We start from the raw sequence: 24,299 nt of genomic DNA, 5'->3' as shown, positions 1-24,299 counted from the left end.
GATTAAAAGAATAAAGAAAGAGAAGCAACAAAGATGACAGAATTTGAACCTGAGTAACTGAAAAGAGAACACTGGAATCATTAAAAGAAATATTGACACTGTAAAAAGTACAATTTAAGTGGGAAGATCATGAGTTAAATGTTGGAATTCAAATAGCAGGCATTTAGAAAACATCTTAGTAGAGTAGCAGAGAAAGATGCCAGGCTGCAGGATGTCAAAGTCAACAGATACTAAGTAATTAAAAGCATCTAATATATACTGGGGCAGCAAGATGGTGCAGTAGATAGACCACTGGGCTTAGAGTCAAGAAAATCATCCTTCTGAGTTCAAATTTGACCATTTTAGAAATCAATTTTTAATTATACAAGAAAAGTCACTACCGCAAAATTCACTGTCCCTCAGACCATTGGAGAACCAGACTACCAAAAAAAAAAAAACTATGAACAAATCTGTAAACCACTGTTTGAGACAGTGGCAGCTACAGTGCTGGCTGTGATGGGCCTGTCGCATCTTGCACAGGCCCCTCACCGCCACCACTATACCGGGCAGCAGTATACACAGTGTGGAATTCCCTCCCCCAGATTACTGCTCATCATGCTGACGTCTTCCATTGTGCAGCCACATAATCCTTTGCGTGGCGCCTCATTCTCATTCAATTACTCTTGGTACCTTTGCGCCATGCAAAGGATTATGTCACTAGAAGTAGTACTGTACTTAAGCGATGCCACACTTTGCATCCACATCCTGTGCTCCTCTCACTGACCACCAATGAAAAAAGTGCTCCTTCCGGAAGTGCGGTGGGGACTGGACAAATGGCCTCAGGGAGCCACATGTGGCCCACGGGCTATAGTTTGGGGACCTCTGCTCCAAAGAGATTACCAATTTGGAGAAGGGTCCCATATGTAACAAAATATTTATAACCATACTTTTTTATAATTGAAAAAAAAACGGGAAACAGATACCATCAACTGAATAATAGCTGAACACATCACATTATGCTAATAATGAAAAATTAATGTAAAAAACAAGAATGAGGAATTCAAAGAAAGGTGTGAAAATTGTTTTGAATTGATGAAGAGCAAATTAGTCAAATCAGAGCATAATGACAAAAATCAAATAAGATAATTTGGTATTCCATACATACAAGAACAAACTTTTTGAGGAAGGTCTCTTTTCAACAAAAACTACTGGAAAATGGGAAAAGTAAACTCTGAGAGTAGGGATTATTTCTTTCTCTTTGTATTCCCAGCATTTAGCACAATACCTAGAACATAGCAACCACTTAATAAATGTTTGGTGACTTGGTGTGGTAAAAACTGATTTTAGATCTGCATACCTTCTTCTCTACTTAAGCTTTTTTTGGGGTGTGATTTTTTATATTTGAATCATAGACCCATTTGGAATTTGTGGTTTATGTTGTAAGATCATGGTCAAAATTTAATTCCTTCCACACTACTTTCTTGTCTTCCCTGGAGTTCCTGTTGAAAAGTCTTTCCCCAAGAATCTGTGCTTTCGGGTAAAGAAAAACACTCAAAGGCAGTCAAACTCTGACACAGAAGGGTGGTCAGTTACATTTTGGTCTCATCGTCACCCAGAAATGTTGCACTTCTATAATTAGGAACTCTGAAAATTATTTTACCCATATATAACATCCAATCATCCCATATCTCCTCTGTTCTTTGTCTTTACCATTAACTCTCATTCCTCCATCCCTCAGTGTAATTCCAAACTACCACCTTTTCCTGGACTTTACTTTTTCTCCCTTTCAATACTGACCCTAAAGTTAATCAGCACAATGCTCTTAAATTTCATCTATCTTCTTGAAGCCTTTGCTATTTTGTCATGTCAAGTTAATGTTTTGGGTAACATCAACCCTGGATTATGTCCACCAATATATATATTTGGATGATATTCATTATTGCTGATGATGTTGGAGGAAGTAGCACAATTTTGTTGATTGTTCCATAAATTCATTATCCAACTTCCAACTCATCATCCAAGTTCAATCTCAACTGAGCCCTTTTTACTCATCTCTGACCAATTCTTTATCATACTCCTCACACTGTTTAAGACTCTTCTTTCCTCAAGCATTCCACACCACCCACTTTCCCCTAACACTGGAGGAGAGAAACTTGCTTTATGCCAACTGAGAAAAATGAAGCTTTGAATTCCCCTTTGCTCCATTCAACATCTTAAACCCCTTGAAATCCTTCCCCAATTTCTTCTTGCCTACTCCAGTCTTTGATGAAGAGACAGGTTCTCTCTTTGCCAAGGTCAATCCTTCTCCTTGTACCTTTGATCTTCTCACTAGCAGCTCACTAGCAACATATCAGTGTCATTGCCCCTTTCTAATTTTCACACTTTGTAAACTATTGGCTCTTTTCCTGCTATCTAGATACATGTCCAACCTCCCCAATTCTCAAAAAAATCTTTACTTGACCAAAATCATTTTCTCACCCTATTGGTATTCTTTATTTCTTCTCTTTCACAGCTAACTTGTTTTTTAAAAAAAGCTTTCTAGATTCAGTATCATTATTTCCTTTCCTCTCACTTCTCAACTCCTTGATAGCTTCTTTCTAACGTCATCATCTTAACTGAAAATTCCTTCTCCAAAACCATTCCTTTCTTCTTAATTGTTCATTCCATTGCCTTCCTGACTTCAACACAGTTGACTACCTCCCTCTCCTCCTGAATATTTTTTTTTCTAAGTTTTTGTGCCTGGATATCAAAAAAAAAAAGAAGCCATAACAGAACTCTGGTTCATTCTCCCTCAATATTCCCTAATATCTACATTCTTTTTTTTTTCTTCTTTCTGTCAAGGGTAAAACTATCTGCCTAGTCACCCAGATTTGCAACTTTAAAGTCCTTGATTCTTCATTCTCCCTGAATTCATATGTGCCATTAGTAGTTTGTCTAATAGATTCTATCTTTACAACATTTTCTGTATTGATTCCTATCTCTCCATTCACATATCCACCATTCTGGTTCAGGTTCTATTACTCTAATTTCTCTCTTCTCTAATCCATCCTCCATACAATTTCCAAACTGATAAATCTAAAGCACAGATAAGAATGACCAAAGCACACCTACTCTAAAATGTTCCAGTGTCTCCCTATTACTTCTACACTAAAATAAATACTTTCTGGTTTAAAATCTTTCATAATCTGGGTACAGCCTACCTTTCTAGGGTTATTACCTGTTACTCCCCTTCAAGCACTTCATGTTCCAGTCAAACTAGTCTACTTGCTGTTCCTCATACATGATATTCTATCTCCTGTTTTCTTGCACAGGCTGTCACCCATAACTGCAATTAACTCCCCCTTCACATTTGCATCTTAAAATCTCAAAGGCCACCTCTTAAATAATGCCTTTTCAGATTCCCCAGCTATTTGCACCATCGCAGATTATTTTGTATTTTACTTTGGGTATGTTTATTTGTATCCATCAATCAATAAACATTCACTTAAGTACCTACTATATGCCAGGCACTATTAAGTGCTGAAAATACCATAAGAGGCAAAAGACAGTCCTCACTCTCAAGGTGCTCACAATCTAATGGGAGGCACAACATACAAATATATATAAACAAATTATATGAAGGAAAAAATAATTAATAGAAGGAAGGCACTAGAATTAAGAGTTGGAGAAAACATCTATAAAAGATAGGATTTTTAATTGGATTAATTTAAAAGAAGCCAGAGAGGTCAGTAAGTAGAATTAAGGAGGGAAAACATTCTAGGCATGGAAGACAGCCAGAAAAAAATGCCCAGCAAGGTGAAATGGAGCAGATAAGAAGCAGTATCAAAAGTATCAAAGAGTATATGGTAGGGAGTAAAATATAAGAAGAATGGAAAGGTATTCTTTTACCTCTAAAAGAAGATATTTCCTTTCAGAGCAAGGACTGTTTCATTTTTGTCCTAGTAAACCCAAAACCACACACATAGTAGGCATTTAATAAATGTTTGATTAATTGTGGGAATGACCAAGCTTTTGAGAAATGGTGAAATATAAAACACATCTCCCTTCTCTCAGTAAAAAGTTGGGGGACAATAGATATGAAATGTGTTAGATGCAGTCAAACAGTTCAAGGTCACTGTTTGCTAATTTGCTTACATTTTTCTTTGTTACAAGTAGTTCAATGGAGATGTGGTGGAGGGGGGTGAGTATATAAGGGGAAACAATCGCACTATAAAAAGAAAAGCAACCCTGTGAATAACCTTTGTACTTGCATTGGTGTGTGTTTTTTAATTAGTTAGATCAATTGTCGTCATTGTACACTGTCTCATTCTCTGATACTCAATCAAAGATGTAACAACAAAGGGGGAGGTTTTAAGGTGTTAAAAGTATAAATCAGCATATTTTCCTTGGAGAAAACTGCGGTGAATTGTCACCATTCACTAACATTGTGACCTCATAGAATCTACCTCACTGAACAGTAAAAAGTATACAATATAAAAGGCTTTCCTAAATGCGTACAATGAATATTAGTATATGCAGGTGAGTTAAAAGAATCTCAACCTAAATACCAAAATCCTAGAAACAAAAAATCTATATAAGTTGGGCCCAAATAACTAGGTTTTATGTTAAGTTTAAATTGAATAGGGTCTTTGATTTTCCAGGAGGGATTAATATTGTATTTCAAAATATCAACTATAACTTGTAATTCATTCAATATGCATGACTTGCAAATCTCCAAATCCAGCAACTCTTCTCTACTATTGAGTATCTCCATGTTTAAGTCCCATCACCACATTTAATAAGAAACTCAACACCCCAACTCTGAAAAAAAGTTCCCTAGACCTTATTTCTACAAATCATAATAGCATATCGATAACTCATATTTACATAACACTTTAAGGTAGGCAAAAGTTCTTTCTCCATTAAAAAAAAATCCTGTGAAACAGACTGGGTTGTGTGTGCAACAAGATGAAGAACTAAACATTTTCTCCAGAGCCCACTCAGAAAACAACCCAAAGGAAAATTATATTCCAGAAATTGGGAATTTTGGATTTTCTCCACCCTAATTAGTCTTTAAAATCCTAGCAACCGGGAATGTAGGATTAAGTGTTGAGGAGGATGGCCTATGACAGACATGTGCTAGCAAGTGACAAATAAGAAACAACTGACAGACCTCCTGGGCTGTCCCAAGTCAAGCTTAAGCTACTATTGGTACATGTGAAACACAGGAAGTGATGTAAAGAACGGTCTATATATTTTACGTCACTTCCTCTCTCTGGCCTCTCTCCCGGAGACATGGCTCTCTCTCTGGCTCGGAGACATGGCGCTCTCTCTGGCTCGTGGGAACATGCTAGGCATCTTGGGGGTTTGGGGCTTGTGGCTTGCTGGTGAGGTGACTGGAAGAAGCTCTATAGCATGGGTTAGGTGAGGTAACTTCCCTGAGCATCCTTGGTGAGGTGACTGATTCCTCTTTTCCTCCTTTCTTTTACCTCCTGAAAGCACTATCCTCCAAGGAGACCCTTCATCTTGGAGGAGGCCTCGTGGCTGGAAGCCAAGCTAGATTAAATTTTGGAGCAGGCCTCGTGGCTGAGGTCTCTAAACTTCCCTTAGCTTAGGCTAGGCAGGAGAAATCTTATACCTCTTTCCTCCCTCTCTTCTTCTTAAGTTCTTCCCTCTATTGTAATTAAACCACAATAAAATTCCCAAACTGATGGGTATTTTATTGGGATTGAATTAATATATTCAGTCAATAACCCCTAATTTTTATACCTTGCAAAGTAAAGAAATTACAGCTACCACTAGAGGACAAAAAAGACTAATGAGGCGAATTAACAGTGAGAATACTACTGGACTTTAAAAGAATTGTTCAGTTGTAGCAAGTATTGACAATCCAAAAGCTAGTTGGGGAAGGTACTGAAGTCAATAAAAAGTATACACTTCAGAGTAGAAGGAATCTGTGATAGCTTTAGGATTCATTCCCAAAGGTAAAGCAGCCAAAAAGAAGAATCAGAAAGCTCTACTATAATGCCTACTTCAAAAATGCAAATTTATTCCAAAATGATTGACATATTAGGAAACAATTTGAACACAAAGCAAATTTCAAATTTGCTTCTGTGACTGTCCCACTTTCCAATAACTCATGGACTGCAACCTTTCCAATACCCACTTCCACAAGCAATCTCAAGGTTTCTGTCAAGTATATTTATGGGACAAGTAGGTAACTAAGTGGATAGGTAGCCAGGTCTAGAGATGGGAGGTTCTGGGTTCAATTCTGACCTCAGATACTTTCTGTGGGACCCTGGATATTAGCCCAAGAGCACAGACAGATAAGAGAGAATAAAAAAATTAAAAGTTGGAAAACAAGATGACTTCTAAATAACTACAAATATTTCTAAATTAAAAGCAAGACAAAGGAAACGGAACCAAAACTTCATCAAACACAGAACCCATGTACTCCAAAGCATGATGGAATGGCAGAATAATGTTTCTGAACAGATATGTCAGAGACCCTAAGATATTGAAGGTGAAAACAAGTGCAGAATTTATGGCCTACACCATAAAAATAAATAGTAAAATAAATAAATATCCAGTGGGGAATCTCTTCAAAGAAGCATAAGATAAAACAATAGATTGGTAAGATACTGAAGTGAAGAAAAAGCTGGAAAAGCAAAAACAAAATACTAATAGCATTAAAAGAACATGATTTCTTCTATAAGCAAAACAGAATAGCTCAGAGATAGGAAGCACACAAAGAGACAACTTAAAGATCATATGTAGCATACTAGGCATCTTAGCATCTTGGAAGTTGATTGATGTATTGATATTGTATCCTGTATATTCATTTACCAGACACGTGGTATGGAAAGGGACAGTCCAAAGGACTAGCAAATTCCTGAGCTGGGTGTTGACAGCCAGAGTCCTGGCTCCGACTACAAAGCGTGGTTCTATTAGGGCATTGACAGCCATGCCCTGGCTCAGACCAAGCACGGGTTGGATTAATCTCCTCCTCTTTGATCTTGTCATTGTCAATTCAACCAATGTTAAGACCTATGCCATGTTACTTATGCGTTGATCTCCTAATACACATTCCTAAAACCTCCTATAAATACTGGGGAACAAGCACGAATTCCCTCTCTTCCCTTCTCTTCTCTTACTCTCTTACTTCCCTGTATCTTCAAAGAGCTCTGTCCTATCTTTTCCTGCTGATCCTAGCAATACTGTCGCCCCAATGCTTCCTATTAGTGCTCAGACTCTCTTGTCCATAGGAGGCATTAAGGAGTTGTTACTCCCCACATATTTTCTTATTCCTCATATTTCCCATTAGCTCTCAGTGGGAAATAATATCAGAGTTCGCGCCACTCCCCATATCTTCTAACTTGTCTCTGAGTCTTTATTATTCACCCATTTCCTTAGTCTCTCTTCTCCTTCTCAGGTTATTACCCACAGATAAAAATCATATAGGGACTCCAGGCCAGGACTCTATATCATAGGACTCTCACAAGAATATAAGTCAAAACAAGTCAGATATTATGTGTATTTTATAGAAGAGGTAAATGAGGCACAAAGAGATTTAAATAACTTGTCTATGATTTCAGATCTAATTTCTGAAGATTCTAACCCATGTTTTCTAATTTTAAGTCTAACACTAACCACTACATCTTGATGGCATTTTAGACAGAAAACCTTAGAGCCATCCTGGACTTAGAATCAAAGAATCTGAGTCTGAAGAACCTTAAGAGATAATCTTCTCTTAACTATCCACCAATAAATGAATGAAGTCTACAAAATTCCAGACAACAGGTTAGTGAGCACATGAATGCTTGCCATGACAAAATTCACCATCTCACAAAACCTTCCATGTGTGCAGTTTTAATCATTAAAAGTTTCTTAAGGCAGTACTTACCCTAACTCCCTGTCCCTTTTACCTTGTCTGCTTTCTGGAGTCCCATCACAGAACTTAAATATCTTCTAGATGAAGTCGAGCAAATATTCAAATTCATCTATTTTTGTCCCTCCTAAATCTTTTCTTCCTTAGTTCCTTCAACCATTCTTCATAATGTATCAAATGAAGTAGTAGTTATAAACTTTAAAATACTATATAAAAGTCAGCTTATTATGCTGTTGCTGATAACATTCTTCTACATCTAGGTCACACTCTGCTGACTATGATACAATATATCAATGTTCTTCTTAAAATGTCTACTCCAGATATCAAAATTCCAGGTGCAATCATGCTTGGACCCAAAGGAAAAAAAAACATAAGAAATCACCTCCCCCTTTCTATGCAAGCCAATTAACAAACATTTATCAAGCACCTCCTTTGTTCTATGTAATGAGAATATAATTACAAGAATGAAACAATGTTTATTCCCAAGGAGCATACATTCTAATGGAGATAGTAAATCAAGTACTGCAAAGATTAATATTAGGAGACTGGCTATAGATTAATAATTTTATTAAATCAAAAGTAGCAGGAGGAAGAAAAGGGAAATTAGGAGAGAGACATAAAGGGTACTTTACTTATTGCTGCCTTCGCTGATTATCCTGAGGTCAACATAATGGCCTCCTAGCTACACTCACCAGCAAGCCCTACCAGCATCATCAACACTCAAGTCAATAGACCACTTCCTCCTAGCCTCCTTCTTATAAAATCCTTTCTCTTCCCACTAACTCTAACCTGTCACATCTCAGAAACCAACCATGGCTTTCCATTTTGTTTGTGCCACCCAGTGGGGCAGTCCAGGGAAGATCATCCTGCCCTCCTGGTCTCTAATATTCTTGACTCCCTTACTCCATTTTTCTGGCTGTTGTTCTACCCTCACTTCTGGGCTCATGCCTGGAAACATGCCAGGTACAGGTATATGTGGTGAAAAGGAGAGGGAGGGAGGTTTCCTTTTGCACAGTACATATATAAATATATATAACATAAAACAAATAAATAAAAATATATACCAAGTTTTTAAATACAAGGTAATTTGGACGACATTACTAAGCAACTGAGGAAATCAATAAAGGATCCTACAATTTGAGCTATATTCCCAAAGAAAAAAGGGACTCTAAGACAAAAGAAAGAGAGTAGTAAATTCCAGGCATGGGGATGCACAGACAAAGGCAAAGCAAGCCAGAAGATCAAGCACTTGGTATGAAGAAGAAAGAAAGCCAGTTTGTCTGAATTGCAAAAAGCAAAAAAGTATTGTCTAATAAAGCTGGAAAGATAGGTTGAGGTCAAGTTTTTAAGGATTTTAAAAGTTACACAGTATAATTTGTATTCTATCCTATAAGACAGTGATGGCAAGCCTTTTAGAAACTGAGTGCCCAAACTGCAACCCTCCCAACATGTGAGCCCACTCCACCACCACCCCTACCCTGGACAGGGGCAGTTCAGGTGAGAAATGTCCTCAGGCACCTGTGGAGAGGGGGAAGGGAGCAGCTCCCTATGGCATGCATACCATAGATTCACTAACATGGCTATAAGCAATAGGAAGCCACAGGAGCTGACTGCATAGAGTAGTCATATAGTCAGATCTGTACTTAAAAAAAATTACTTTTGACAGTATTGTATAGGATGGAATGGAGTGGGAAGATATTAGATGCAGGGAGACAAATAAGGAGGCTGCAATTGTAATTTAAGAGAAATGATGAAGGCTTGAACTAAGGGAGTAGTTGTATGAGTGGACAGAAGTAGTCAGATATAATAAGAGATATAAAAGTAGAAATAACAAGCTCTAAAATTGATATGGGAGAGATGAAGAATGAAGAGTAGAGAATAATGCCCAATTTACAAAGCTGGGAGAATAGAAGGAGAGTAATGTGACAGAAATAGAAAGTTTAGAAAAGGGAAGAGTTTGGGGATAAAGATAATAAGTTCAGTTTTGAACATGGTGAATTTGAGACACTTGCATTTACTCTGCCAACTGCTAAAGCAGGAAAAGAAAGGGAGAGGCTAGGAATGGATGGCTAGATCTGAGATCCATTTGCATAAAGTTGATAATTACACCAATGGTAGGTTAGGTTACAAGAGAGAACATAGTGGAAGAATGGAAGATAGTTGGGTCAGAACCTTAAGGAATACTTCCAGCAAGGCTTGGTATGTGCAAAGGAGCTAATGAGGCAGGGGGTGAATCAGGAGATATTGGGATCAAGAATATCCAGAAAACAGAGTACCCAGGAGAAGATGGTCAGCAGTATAAAATTCAAAAGATAAGGAGAAAATGAATGAAGAATAAAAAAGGATCATTATTCAGCTATTAAGAGATATTAACTCTGGAGAGAACAGTTTCAGATATGTGATAAGACTAGAAGTATATTTCAAAGGGATGATGAATGAAAGGAGAGAAGAGAAGAGAAAGTAGAAACAATTAATATAGACAGCTTTCACAGAGTATGACTGAGAGAAGAAATAATAGAATTACAGTTTAAGGGAATGGTAAAATATAGGGTTTTGTTTTTTTTTAAGGATGAAGGAATGTGAACATGTTTGAAGGGAGTATGAAAGTAAACAAGATAAGGAAAGGTTGAAGATCCAAAAAAGAGGAAATGATGGATGCTGGAGAAGACTGGTAGACATGAGGTAAATGATGTACGTATGTAGAAAGGCTGGCCTTAAAAGGCAGAAAGGCCACTACTGTCATAAGTCTGGGGCAAGAAAGAAAGAATAGGAGATGATGGTTAGAAATTAAGAGAATACAAGAAGAGGGGACTCTGGCTCAATGGTCTCAACTTTCTTAGTAATCAGCAAGATTCACAGCTGAGAAAAATAGGGGAGAAGAAATTGTGTGAAGCTTAAAGAGGTAACAAATATTTAAAACAGCTTGCAAGAGGAGTTAGATAAGAAATCAATTAGGGTGGAACAAAAGGATTGCCTTATTCTAGTTAGACAATGGATGTAGAACAATTCAAATGTCAGTTTTTCAATGACTGGTTATTTTTACTGATTTGTTTGTTTCTCTCCTCTCCCTCTGATTATTCTTTGTTAGGGGGTGGGGAGTAAAGGTGGGAAGAGTTATAGTATCCCTTTTATTTTACAAATAAGAGAACCTGAGATTAAATGGATATTTCAGGTTCATAGAACTAATGCTAGAAACCAAACTCAAACCTAAATCTAGATCTTATAACGCACAAAGACATGCTTTTTTCAATTGCTAAAAATCACACTTCCTCCCCTCAGACAGTACAAACTATTGCCTAGAATTCATCGTAAGCACTTGTCATTTATACAGTATAAATAACTATTTTGTACATATCTCAAAAGTCCATTTAGTGTCTCCTCTAGGGTCACTCCCCTTATTTGCACTCAAGATTCTGACATCCCTAGAGGGTGGCTAATTTTTACTCTCAAAGGTAAGTACCCCATAATCATCATCAAGCAGACTTAATTATCTTTTTAGCAATGGTATTTATTAAAATAGAATGGTGAGATGAGTTCATCTAAAACATTCTCCCCCAAACTCTCAAGGTACACATTCTCACAATTACATATAAGTCCATGGGAAGAGTGAGCTCAAACTTAAGAGTACAAAGATAGTGAGGAATATATCTAGTATACACCTGTGGCAAAAGGGTAACTCACATCTACTTGCACTTTATGGCCTGGAAGTCCTTTCTTGAGCCGGAATTCTTTCCTGGTACAAAGGATCATGTTCCTTGAAGCTGACTCACTCCTTGGGGAACTGCATTTCCACACATCTGTTTATCACTCTGCTCACAGCTGGACATGATGTCTCCTACTGGTCCAATCTCTTTTGATCCCAGATGGATCCACTGTCTGATACTGGTCCAGGCTCTATGATAATGTGGTCAATGGGGTGGGGAAGGGAGGGAAGGAGAGAAGTGGGAAAGAGAGAGAAAGAAAGAGAGAGCGAGAGAGAAACTCTTCTCCCCCTGAGAGTAATTCCTTCTCAGAAGCCTGAGTCCAAAAGTGTAACTGGAATCCTCAAAGCCAGAACTTGGAATCTTCTAATCCTTAGAGAACTCTGAGAATATAAGCTCCTTGTGAGTAGGAATTGTTTCATCCCTTATAAATGTATTCCCTGGCACATAATATTCATTCAATAAATACTTGTTGATTAACTGTTCATCACTTGAATTCTGAAATTTCTCCAACTTTTTATAACCCTATATAGGGAAGCATGGTTAGCCAAACAGCTGTACCTTTTTTGACTCAGATTCTCACTTTCCTAAAGAGATCACAGGGTATAGATATTCTTGGTTATATATTTTAATTGTGCTCTTGTGCTTAGAGATGCTGGTGAGGGAGAGGATGTGGAACCTATTCCTTTATACTCAATTTGACTGTTAGTTTTCTGAAGACAGAAATTTGTTCTTATACAAGCTTACTTCCCAATAAAGTGCTATGCACACAGTAATTAATAAATGTTCAATTAAATGTACTGCAATCAAGTAAATATGAGAAAAGTGATGTCTATTATTAACATATATAATGGTTATCAGATTACTTTTTTCTGCATGATTTCTACACAACTATAATATTTTTTATGAGTTTGTTCCTTCTTCCTTTTTCTAAGCAAATGGAAAGATAAATCTAGTTAACCAGGGATTAAAGAAGAATTTGAGTATACAAATTCTGCTAATAATCAAGAAGCTTCTTTACTGACTAAAAGTGTGTTTGTGACTATAAGAAAATAAGTATCAGAAGCAGCTGGGTAGCTCAGTGGGTTGAGAGCCAGGCCTAGAGTGGGAGGTCCTGGGTTCAAATTGGCCTCAGACACTTCCCAGCTGTGTGACCCTACTCAAGTCACTTAATCCCCATTGCCTAGCCCTTACTGCTCTTCTGCCTTGGAATCTGATTCCAAGACAAAAGGTAAGGGTTTAAAAAAAAAATGAGTATCAGTCCAAAGTGTCCAGCTAGGCCAATTCCCAAATCAATGGAGGTAGTAGAATTAAAGAATACATTCGTAAGTAAGGCAAAAAAAAAGGAACAGCAAAATAGAGTATGGACCCAAGGTTATAAAATCATTGGACTAAAATTTGGAAATGGATAATTTCTACTCAAGAATTACTTAGCAGGTTCATATACTACCCTAGCCTGTGCTAGATAGTTTTATATGTCTTTTTGATCACCTGCCACTCTATCCTCGATATTTTTATGTACTAGGCATTAATATTTACAACCACAAAAAACAAAGGAGAAAGAATAGCATTCAAAAATATGAAGAATAAGCATTACATGTAAAGAATGTTAAGTTTACATGGCCCAAAGGTAGGGAAATACACAAGACATCATCAAGGAAATGTATTATTTAAACTTAGTAGTTCTATAGCCAAAATTTCAGACCACATGACCCATATTAAATACCCTCAGAAAGATCCCCCTAGATATTTCTCTTTCTTTTATGATGGGACTGAGTAAGACATTTCTAGTATTAGAAATGAACAAAGTTTGATGGTGATCACTCATACTTTGATGTCAAAAGATCATCAAGAACATATCCCAAATAAATGCTTAAACAAAAGTCATTTTGATAAAGGGAAAATTTGCCCATAAATACTATTTATTATTTAGTACAGAATTCCCAAAGATAATTAATTACTTCCATCCTGACTTGTAGGCTTCATAGACTATGAATTTGCTTTCTAACTAGTAAAATATTTCTCCTTAAGCTTTAGGAATATAGTTAATGAAGGATCAAATGGAATATATGGAAGCAAAAAAGATAATGAATTTTAACAGAAATTATATCATGAGATTTTGGGAATAAGAAAAATTTCAAGTTAAAAATTGATTTTTACATAACCAAAAAACTTTACAGTCATGAAATATCACACTATCTATCTATCTATCTATATATATATATATATACACACACACATATATATACATATGTAAATGTTAGTTCACATATACATATGTAAATACATATTTAATTGTGAAGCTAAGGAAAGAATTTATATATATGTACATATATATAAAAGTTTATATATATGTACATATATATAAATTCTTTCCTTAGCTTCACAATTAAACTGTGATTAAATGAAGAAATCAATTATGATCTTATTAAAATTGCTTGTAATTTAGGAACATGGAATCATGATCTTTCCAAAGTTATTCTTTATTATGGTCACATGTCCTGGCATATCAGCTTTGGGAAGACAAAGTTTAAATAAATGGTGGCTCTTTTGGAAACAAAACCACAAAAATTGCCTAGTTTTAAGAGTGAGAAGGGGGGGATTTTAAATCTTTAGGTTTAATATACATCAGTGAATCATGTTCACCTTGAAATGTGATTTAAGGATATTTAAGATTCTCATTAGTTGAATGAACAGATATAGCACAAATTTCTTCTCCAATATAACATTAAATCAAAAGCAGAATTAATTGTTTTCATGACATTTACTTTGGTCTGTCAAAATATCATCAAGAAAGTATCCCAAATAAACGCTTAACCAGAAGAGTTATTTTGACAAAGAGAAAAATATGCCCATAATATTTAGATTAACAGATCAAACTTTATTTTGATCTTTAAAACTTTCCAGTATTAACTAGAATAATCATATCCATATCAAAATTAGATTTCATGCTTTTAATAATTTTTAAGTTCTTCCACTAATCTCTTGAGCCAAACTACTCAAAGATACCTCAGGCCTCTGATCTCTAAAGCAAGAGTAAAAATCTGCCTCTATAATCTTTAGTGAATAATTAGTTCTAGATATCATGTTTTTACAAACAGCAGAAGATCACACTTATTACTGCCTTCTTAATAACCCCATATTTAAGCTTGCCTCAATACTAACAATCATAATAAATATCAATTACTGTAATGCCATTTTAAGTCCTCTATTTCCTCTACTAATTCTTTTTTTTTTTAAACTTTCCATCTTAGAATCAATACTAAGTATTGGTTCCAAGGCAGAAGACTGGTAAGGACTAGGCAAAGGTCAAATGTCCTTTCCAAGAGTCACACAGCCAGGAAGTATCTGAGGTCACATTTGAACCTAGAACCTGGCTCTCTAACCACAAAGCCATGTAACTGCCCCATCCTCTACTAATTCTCATACTCCAATACCATACTTGGATATATGATACTTTATTTCTGACTTGTCTTTTGCCTCTAATTTTAAGGCAGGTTACATTCTATGCTTGTATCCAATCTCATGGATCATAGGTAGTCCTTTAATCCTACTCTTATGTACCATCTGCCCCACACTTTATACTAGTTTAACTTTCTAGGAGATCTTTTCCCACGAAATCACCAAAACAAAAACAGTGTCAGAGAAAATGTACTGATAGGGGAAAAATTAACTGATTAGGAGTCAAGTGAACGGGTTTGAATCCCTTATCAACTATTTTCTAGCAAGTACATAAGCCTCAATTTTCTCATCTATAAAATGTAGATATCACCTGTGCCTACCACACAGAGTCATTCAAATGATCAAAAGAGATTTAGTTATAATGGTAGTACCTGCTGTGAAGGAGAAAGTAAGGCAACCACTGATGAAGTAGTATAAAAATTCAGGCACAGTTCAAAAGGTGAAAGAAATGGAATTACTCCATATTGGACACAAATTCCACAGTTCTGGGAAGAAAAAGCAACTAGATGAGCAGTAAAATTATCCCAACATATGAGAGCACAGAATATTTTCCCTTACCTTTGGCCAGGTTCATTATACAAGTCAAATATCAACTACTAATGTAAAAAGTGAAGTGGAGAGAAAATGTTTTTTTAAAAAAAAGAGCTAGGAGAAGCATAACAACGAAGAAAATAAAAAAGGAAGAAAAAAGATATGAGATACTGCATTTTCTCCTCCATAATACTTATGGAGGAAAGGAAAGACTGTATGCTTCTCTCAAAAGGCCTGGCCAGGAGGGGTGATAAACACTTGTACCTCCTAGAACAGGGAAGGCTGAATTTGGAGGATCTCTTGGATGCAGGAGTTGTGAATTGCAGCAGGTCTGAGATGATGGAGTATCAACATTATGGCCAGCATCAATATAGTGAGCCCTTGGAAGCAGGAGGTGTTTGGAGGCTGCCTAAGGAAGGGCAAATCAGCACATGTAGGAAATAGAACAGGTCAAAGTTTCTGTGCCTTTTAAAGTGGCCACCGTGCTTGCAGGGGGTGCAAGATAGAGAGATCCAATCTTAAAAAAAGGGGAGGAAGGGCTCCATGTCAACGAACATGTAACTATGTAAATTACCCGAGAGCATGCCAGGATTCATGGGCATAGCTGGTCTAAGACCCAAAAGAAAGCAAAAATGAAATTGAAGCAATAGCTGTCCAAATGAAAGTCACCTGCAGCTATGCTCTCAAGAAGAAATGGATAAAAATTAAGATGAACTCAAGGTAAGGATTGGGAAAAATAGCAAAAAAAAAAAAACAGCCAAGAATGCCAGTAGGTCATTCAGCAACTACAATTCAACAAACAATTAAAATCTACCCAGTGCAAGAACATGGCCAAGGGATAAAATGATAACAAATAGTTGCTACTCTTGAGGAATTTTCATTCTACTAAACAAAGCAATGTGTATACAGGTAAGTAAATGTAAGATAATTTGATAAAGGCAAGAATAATGTCAGTGAGATGATCATTTTTTTTTTTGAGGAAAGGAGAAAGAGTGATCTGATTTCAAAAGAAATGGCCCTATTTGGGTTCAGAGAAGTGAGAGCACCTTGGGAAACTAAGAGAAGAAAATATTTTATCAGGAGGCCTCCCCTTAGCCCCCCCCCCAAAATAAAAGATCTACAATAAGTAGTTATGAGGAAAAACCTAGAACTTGATGCAAGTGGAATAAGACAAAAGAAATGGACTGAGGTGGTGAAATTCAAAGAAAGTTATAAAAGAAATCCTATAAAAATGATAAGAAATAAATGAAAATGAGGACATGTATTAGAGACAATATAACAAGGTTAAGTAAGTGGATAGAAATATAGCCTACATAAGGAGTTCCGAGAGAAGAGAATAGGGAGAAGCAACTGAGAGGGTTAGAATACAAATTAAAGTTTGATGTGTTTATGGAAAGCTGAGACAAAATCTATAGAAAGTTTCACTTTTAAATAAAAATCTGCAAACAAATATCAGACAACATTTTGGAGGAAAATAAAACCACACATTTTAATGTTATCAAAGTTTAATACAGATAGTCCTCAGTTAAAATTGCTCTTTCAGCAGTAGGTATTAAGTATGTGCTAACTTTTGGACCGTTTGGTTCTTAGCTCCTTCTGCCATGGGGAAGTTTGATCATAAACTCTGATATAGTTATTAAACAAGCTGCTTCAATTTGTACATATGAGGAGCCAACAGTACAGAAACATTTCCAGAACTAAATTAGATTAGGGGTAAAAGGAAGTTGTTTTTTTTTAAATATCACAGATGCCTGCTACAACCACTATTTCTTCCACTAAGAGTAGAGAAGATTTTAGAACTATGCATTAATATATAGTCTACTCCCTAATTAAGCTATTGTAGTAAAACTGACTGGAACACTGGTGATCCATCTGTATTAGTTTCTTTATCTCATGGCATTTTACTTCTTTTCTTCAAATGTATTTCAATTCCTTTCATTTATCCCAAGTTGAGATTTGTGCGGGAAAAAATAAATATGATATGTCTTTACACATATTATTGAATGAATAAATTCTAATTCATTTGTTTTTCCAGATCAGGAAGGATGACTAATCAACTTTTAAAACTCTCACATGGAAGTAAATAATCCTCAGAAAATGTATGGTAACTCTTTCCCCAACTCTCTTCTTTCCTCTCCTTCTATCCTCAATACCACTTCAGATCTCCACATATTTCTATACTCTGAAAAAACTCTCCATACTACTCTCTCCTTCCTCTCTGCCAAAAACCAGCATCTTAGAATCAGTGCAAATCTTAAAGGCTAGGAAGAGGGGAATAACAGAAGAGAAAAACTTGGAGGTTGTCAAAGAATAGAAAAGTGGGGAAAACACCATGAGAAGGGCTCAAAGGAAGTGAAACAGGAAGAGCATTATGGGAAGAGATTGAACCTAGTGATAAACCACAGTAGATTCAATTTTCTCATATTCTATTGTAATACTTTCCTTCTTTAAAATTTGTTAAGTATTTTAGATGTATAAGTAATAAAGTAAGCATTTAAGTAGTGATTTTTAAAATGTCAATGTCCATTTCGTTGTATAAAAGATAATGGCTATTTACCACTGTTTTGTAAATTACTACCCAACCTACAATTCCTCTATTTCATGCTAGATTTTCTGGGATAGTCCAAATTTCTAGAAAAGACACCTAACATAAAAAAAAGAAATAGCCTTTTTCAGATGATATATTGTCATTTTTTGGTTCAGAGAATATGGTGATTTTGTCTATGCCACAAACCTGGAATACCACAAAGTTAGCAGTCTTTAATATTCAAATTAAAATTAATCTATTATATTTTGAAAAAGTATGTCACCACTAGAGGTTATAGCCCCCCCCTTTTTTTACTCTATCCAAGCATTACTGTTTATCTTATGATGATAGCAAAACTAGCATGATTAATAGTTATTATAAAAAGTTTAGCAAGTATCTTTTGGAAGACCTGCCTTTTAAGCAAACATTTAATAATTTTTTTAAAAAACCTATAAACTCTGAGATCATAAAGTTTCTTCAAGTACAGGATCAGTTATCATTAGAATAGGCAGTATGAATTGATTTTTTGTTTGCTGACATTTTTTTTTCCTCCAGGAAAACACTAGGTTGAGTTAAATGAATAACAATTTCTCACCTGGTTCTCCGGTAAGACATTTTGGTCAGGGTTAAGGAAGAAGTTAGCTTCAAACAACAAAGCTGTTCTCTGAGAACTGAGTGAAACTACTGTCATCTCAGGGAATCAGACCTCCAATTCTCATCATTAGCACTAAACAAATCTTTAGATTTCTCCAGAACACAATTTTTAAAAATTCCATCAAGAGTAAGTACATGGACCTAGCAATGGGAGGTCCTCGGTTCAAATCTGGTAAAAACACTTCCTAGCTGTATGACCTGGGAAAGTCATTTAACTCCCATTGCCTAGTCCTTACTGCTCTTCTGCCTTGTAATCAATACACAGTATTAATTCTAAGACAGAAGGTAAAGGTTTAAAAAAAAGAATTACAACAGATGATGGCTGAATTCTGGATTAAATATTTCCAGTTCTTTAATGGCAAACACAAGTTCAAACCTACAAAACTTAAACTTCATCTTTATGCAAACTTCACTAAGCACTATGTGAAGATGGCAACAACTGGAAGATTTTAAAGTCACTGTAGTCACTGTTTCTTCTGCTAAGGAGATTCCAAAGGAAGCAGGTGGCCATTTCCTCATAACGACCTCCCTAGGGAATCAACAACTCTAAAAATCCAGGAGGCTGCTGCCCTTTCTCCTAAGGCAAACCAGCAGAACTGAAAGATGGGAATCCTTTCCTTTCCTTCAATACTGACTAACCCAAAAAGCTCACCTAACTGAACAGTGACTAAGACAGATTTAGGATTTTATCTCATTCACAAAATCAAGGAACAACTCTATATCTAAGTATCTTTAATCAACCATTATAATACATTTTCTATATATATGTATGTTTAATATGGATATCAATCAGCAAACTTTCAATAACCCATTGGCAAATATTCTCTTATAATAAATGTTTTACAAGAATAAATCTTATGAGATTACTGAATTGACAAAGTTTGATTATTTTTTAAGTTTACTATAAAAAGTGTTAGGCAAGACCACCTAAGTTTCAGATGTTTTAATTCAACAATGAAGTTGCTAGCTCTGTTAAATCTCAATCTTTCCCTTCATAGGTTTCTCTAAGAAGGTAAAGTATAGGCTTTATTTGGAGTTAGAGGGTAGAGTTTGAGAGGAGGTAATCTAGAACTAGAAATGTTTGATGAAATATCTATACATACATACATATACACATACATATTAAATGGTCAAATACAGACATTGAGAAAAGTCTTACATTTTGAAAATTTTTAGAAGTTGGCTATAAACAATTTAGGTTTAAATACTAACTAAATAGACGTATATGTAAACATATGTATAGATTCATATGGAATGTGCTTTTTGGAGAACAATCCTAAAAAAACAAATTAGTAAGCATATACTTGTCTCATCTTTTCCTTTTTCTGACAATACTTCAGGGCTCACAGAACCAGTCAGGGAGTGCTTGTGAGTATAATAATTAGGGGAGGGTGGGGGCAGACTGCAAGGGTATATTATAGAAGAAAAGATACAGTTTGTGTTTACTATATTAAGAGGCAAAAGATTAGATATGGGAATGAGAAAGAGAAAGCACAAACAAACCCATTCAAATGTAATCAAATAGATCTGTTTTGTTAAAACTATATGTTTTATTGATGCTTTAAAAGCAAGATATAGGGGAAGATGGACGGGAAGAGCCTCTAGGGCAACACACACACAAAAAAAAGGTAATATAGTTTGGTTAACTGACTATTCAAGTAATTTTTTTTCATTTTTGTAGGGTTGACATATTTTGCCAAAAGCACAAGGCAATTAGCTTTGTAAACCATAACCTGATGAGTCATCATTCGAATTTAAGAGCTTAGGCAAACCATCCGGGCCAGATGCAAACCCAGCACTTTCTCGGGATACTATACAAATACTTCCTAGAGAAGTATCCTAACATATACTAACATATATCCTAACACAATACTAAGTATTGTGACTAAGAGGGGATACGAACTTGAGAAGGGTCAAACGGAAAGCTAAGAAAAGAAGGGGGTACCTGAGGGTCATTAAAAAAATGGAAATGACAGGAAGATGCTGAGGCTCTGGGCGAAGTGTTAAGAACGAAGTGTCCGTAAATGACAGCAGGTGAAAAAGCAAAAGATGTCTCCTATGGGGAGTAGTGTCTAATAAACACTCCCCCTTGCCCTACAGAGAGTGGCTTCAAGTAGCATAAAAGAATGTGGTATGGAGTCTAGGATGCAGAAGGGAGCAGGAGTTGAGTGGGGGTCTCGGGAATACCTCGACCACGTACTTACTTTCGTCCTGCCATTGATTTTGTAGTTGCCCAGCTTGCCATTACAGTGACGGATCAGGTCGTCCATGCTGCTCATGAGCCGTCCGATGGTTTCACAGCCTGGCTCCTTGCCTTCGATCCAAGTGATCTTGTCGCCCCGAATGTCCTTGGAGGAGTCGCTCTTCTGGCTGACCAGCTGCCCGTCCGTGAACTTGCCGGTGTCGTGCAGGGCCCTCACCTCCTCGCCGATCTGCTGGCCAGTCTCCTTGCCCAGAAAGTCGTCCACCACGCAGATGCCGTGCTTGTTCATGCATGGCACGATGTATTCCAGCGCCAGCTTCAGCGCCGGCAGGGGCTTCGTCTGCCCATTGGGCCTCAGCATCAGCCCCAAACTCGGGGGGCTCAGCTGAGGGCACCCGCCGGGGCACAGCGGCGATCGGCCCAGCAGCTCGTCCTTCCCAGGCTCCGCCTCTCCTGGGCCCGCCACTGGACCCTGGTTGTTGACCGCGGCGGGAGGAGGCGGCGCCGCCGCCGCGGAAACCACCGCTGCCTTGGCCGAGGAGGCTGCTCCCTCCGGGGCAGCCACGGAGACTGGAGGCGGAGGCGGTGGCAGCACCGCCCCCGTGCCTGCGACGGCCTCCGGGGAGGTAGTGTCCCGGTGCGGCGGCGGCGGCCGCTGCTGTTGCTGTTGCTGCGGTGCTTTCTTGCCTTCTTTGAGCCGGGCCCTGCTGGCCTTGGATGGCGTCGCGGGGTGCGAAGCCCCGGGGGGCTGGGGTTGGGGACGGCCTCCTCCGCCGGGCCCGTGCTCGCCGCCGTGGCAGACGAGCTTGTGCTTCTTCCAGTCCTGGCGCTGGTGCTCCTTGCTGCAATAGAAGGAACTGCGGCAGCGGCTACAGCGCAGCAGGTTCTCCATCTTTCCGCACAGCTCGCAGTACTGCCGGTCCCGCTCGCTCGGGCTCAGCCCGCCGGCGCCGCCGCTGTCATTGGCCATGGCGGCGGTGGCCGAAGCTGAGCTCGACAAAGTAACGGGAGGGCGGACACACGCCAGAGACCAAGGGGGTGGGTGGGCAGCCGAGGCGGCAGTTACTGCGCCATGCACCCTCGGGGAAGCCCGCTGGGCCCTCGCCTCCGCGGCGCCCCGGCCCCTGCCACCGCCGGCCGCCCCGGCTCCAAGCAGCCGGCAGCCGCCTTACAGCCCGATCCCCGCCACCACGGGCTGCGGAGGGTTACCTTCGCTCGGTGGCTCTCTTCTCCTCTCGGTGGGGGTGGGGTTATGGGGTGGGGTAGGGGACGGGAGGGAAACCAGGCGAGGGTCGCGCAACCTCAGCGGCAGTGGCCGCCCTCGCTTCTGCGGCCCTGCCAACCCGGCCCGGCCCGGCCCGGCTGGCGGAGGGGAGAAGAGGGCGGGCGGGCGCCACTCGCTCTGCGCGCTCTGCACGTACACCACGGCCCCGCCGCGACCCGGGCGGGCGGGCGAAAGGGAGGGGAGGGGAAAAGAGGGAAGGAGAGAGGGAGGGAGGAGATCACTCACACACGAGCATAGTGAAGCAGCGGCTCCCGCTGCTCTGGCTACCACTACTGCTGCTGCAGCTGCTGCTGAAGCTGAGGTTGCTCTAGCCTCCCCTCCCTCCGCCAACCCTGCGGGCGGGGGCTAGACCATGGGTCGGAATGGGGGAGGGGGGCCGGCAATCTTCCTACCACTCCTCCACCCCCAGTACTCCGCTCAACCTGGGGCGGGGCCTCTGGATGCACTCGAGCTCTGGCCAACTCACCCCCCGGGAGAATTAAGCAAAAGAGATAACCTAAAAGCAAGCACACACCTCACATTCCGCCGCCTCCACCTCCTTCCCCCCCCCCCCCCCACCCATCACCACCTTGCTTGCATACACCCCATCCCATTGACACTTTTCAGTTCCTAACACCTGCTTAAGTAGAATGAAAGGAGCTTACCAGCTCTAGCTCTGGCTACCAAATGGAAACATCGAAAAGAACTGAAATGGTTAAAAACCACCACCACCAACAACAACAACAAAAGCGATCTTGCAAACAGGCTACTCCTAAATCCTAATTTCTCATTTCCAAATCCTACCCGAATAAGGCATCACTACTCGGAATGTACCTATTATATCTTTATTGTATCGTTATTATTAGAGGGAATTTTAAAAGGTAAGTAACTGAAACCCTGCAAATAAAATTGGCATAAATCGAGTAACACTTAGAATTGAATGCTATGCCAGTTTTCATAGCCAGCTAGTGAAGCTGGAGATGAAATCTAAATCCATAGAATCCAGAGCTATCTGGGCAACTCCTCTTGAAAAGTGGGCATGAATTACGAGGAGCACTAGTTAGAAGAAAAAGAAAACTTAGTAATACAATTCTTGTTTTAAAAAAAATCATAAATACCTTATCAAACACAAGTGTTTTATAAATGTAAATTCTTTTTGAAAAAAAAATATACTGGGGGAGGGGGTATTTCTCTCCATTTACCTTAGGAAAAATGTTAATTTTTACCATGAGTAATCAGGCTCTCAACAAATATTTAATAAAACACTAACTAGAATCTCCACTGAAGTCTAAGTCCCCATACCTCATTGTAGGGTAGAGGTGACCCTGGATGCTGAAAGGCCAAATGCCAACTGAGCACAAGCTCTGGCAGATCCTACCAAGCTGGGAAAACTTGGAGTACTAGCCAGGGACAAACTGTATTGTCTGTCAGCCAAGGTCCAATACAGCTAAATTTGGAGAAGCTTATCACCAAAAGGTTAGTCACAAGGTGATACATTCTTATAGATCACATAACTCACAAATTTTTTTCCCTAAGTTGTAGAAGGATGGAAAGAGTACCCATAACAATTTGACATATTAAAGTATATGCTAGACATTGTACTGGACCTAGATAAACCCCATGAGCCCCAAATATCATTGTACTTTCTTGAAATACTTATAGAGGTTTCATAAACTGATAGCTGCTCTAGAGGACTATAAACTTAGAGGAAAAAAATTGAATAAATGTCTATTTTGTGGTGTTGATTTGACATGGCCACTTCCACTTCTTTTTTGTCATAAATTAAAATTAATTTTTGTAACAAACTACAACTTTTAGATCCAGTGACACTAGCCTTCTTTCTGTTCCATGAACAAGACACTTCATCTCTTGACTCAACCCTATCCCTGCTGTCCCCTCAAGCATGGAATGTTCTCCCTCCTCACCTCCACTGGCTTCCCTGGCTTCATTTAAGTTCCAGCTAAAATCTCGTCTTCTATAGGACACCTTTCCCAACTCCTCTTAATTCTAATGCTTTCCCTCTTTAATTATTTCCTATTTATCCTGTATATAGCCTGTTTGTACATATTTATTATCTTCTCCATTAGACTATAAACTCCTTGACAGCAGGG

General features: G+C 38.5%; 1 protein-coding gene across 1 annotated transcript in view; it reads right to left on the bottom strand.

Moving 5' to 3' along the window:
- Nucleotides 1-22,449, bottom strand: part of EGLN1 (egl-9 family hypoxia inducible factor 1) — a 73,304-nt gene extending 50,855 nt beyond the window's left edge. Inside the window, exon 1 of the mRNA XM_007481615.3 lies at nucleotides 20,926-22,449. Coding sequence (XP_007481677.1) covers nucleotides 20,926-21,894 — 969 coding nt within the window. The 5' untranslated portion in view covers nucleotides 21,895-22,449. The remainder of the gene's footprint in view (nucleotides 1-20,925) is intronic.
- Between the last annotated feature and the right edge of the window lie 1,850 nt (nucleotides 22,450-24,299).

Source organism: Monodelphis domestica, chromosome 2 (assembly GCF_027887165.1).
Source record: "Monodelphis domestica isolate mMonDom1 chromosome 2, mMonDom1.pri, whole genome shotgun sequence".
Classification (NCBI taxonomy): Eukaryota; Metazoa; Chordata; class Mammalia; order Didelphimorphia; family Didelphidae; genus Monodelphis; species Monodelphis domestica.
The sequence above is the reverse complement of the archived record's forward strand: the minus strand, read 5'-3'. Positions and strand labels throughout refer to the sequence as shown.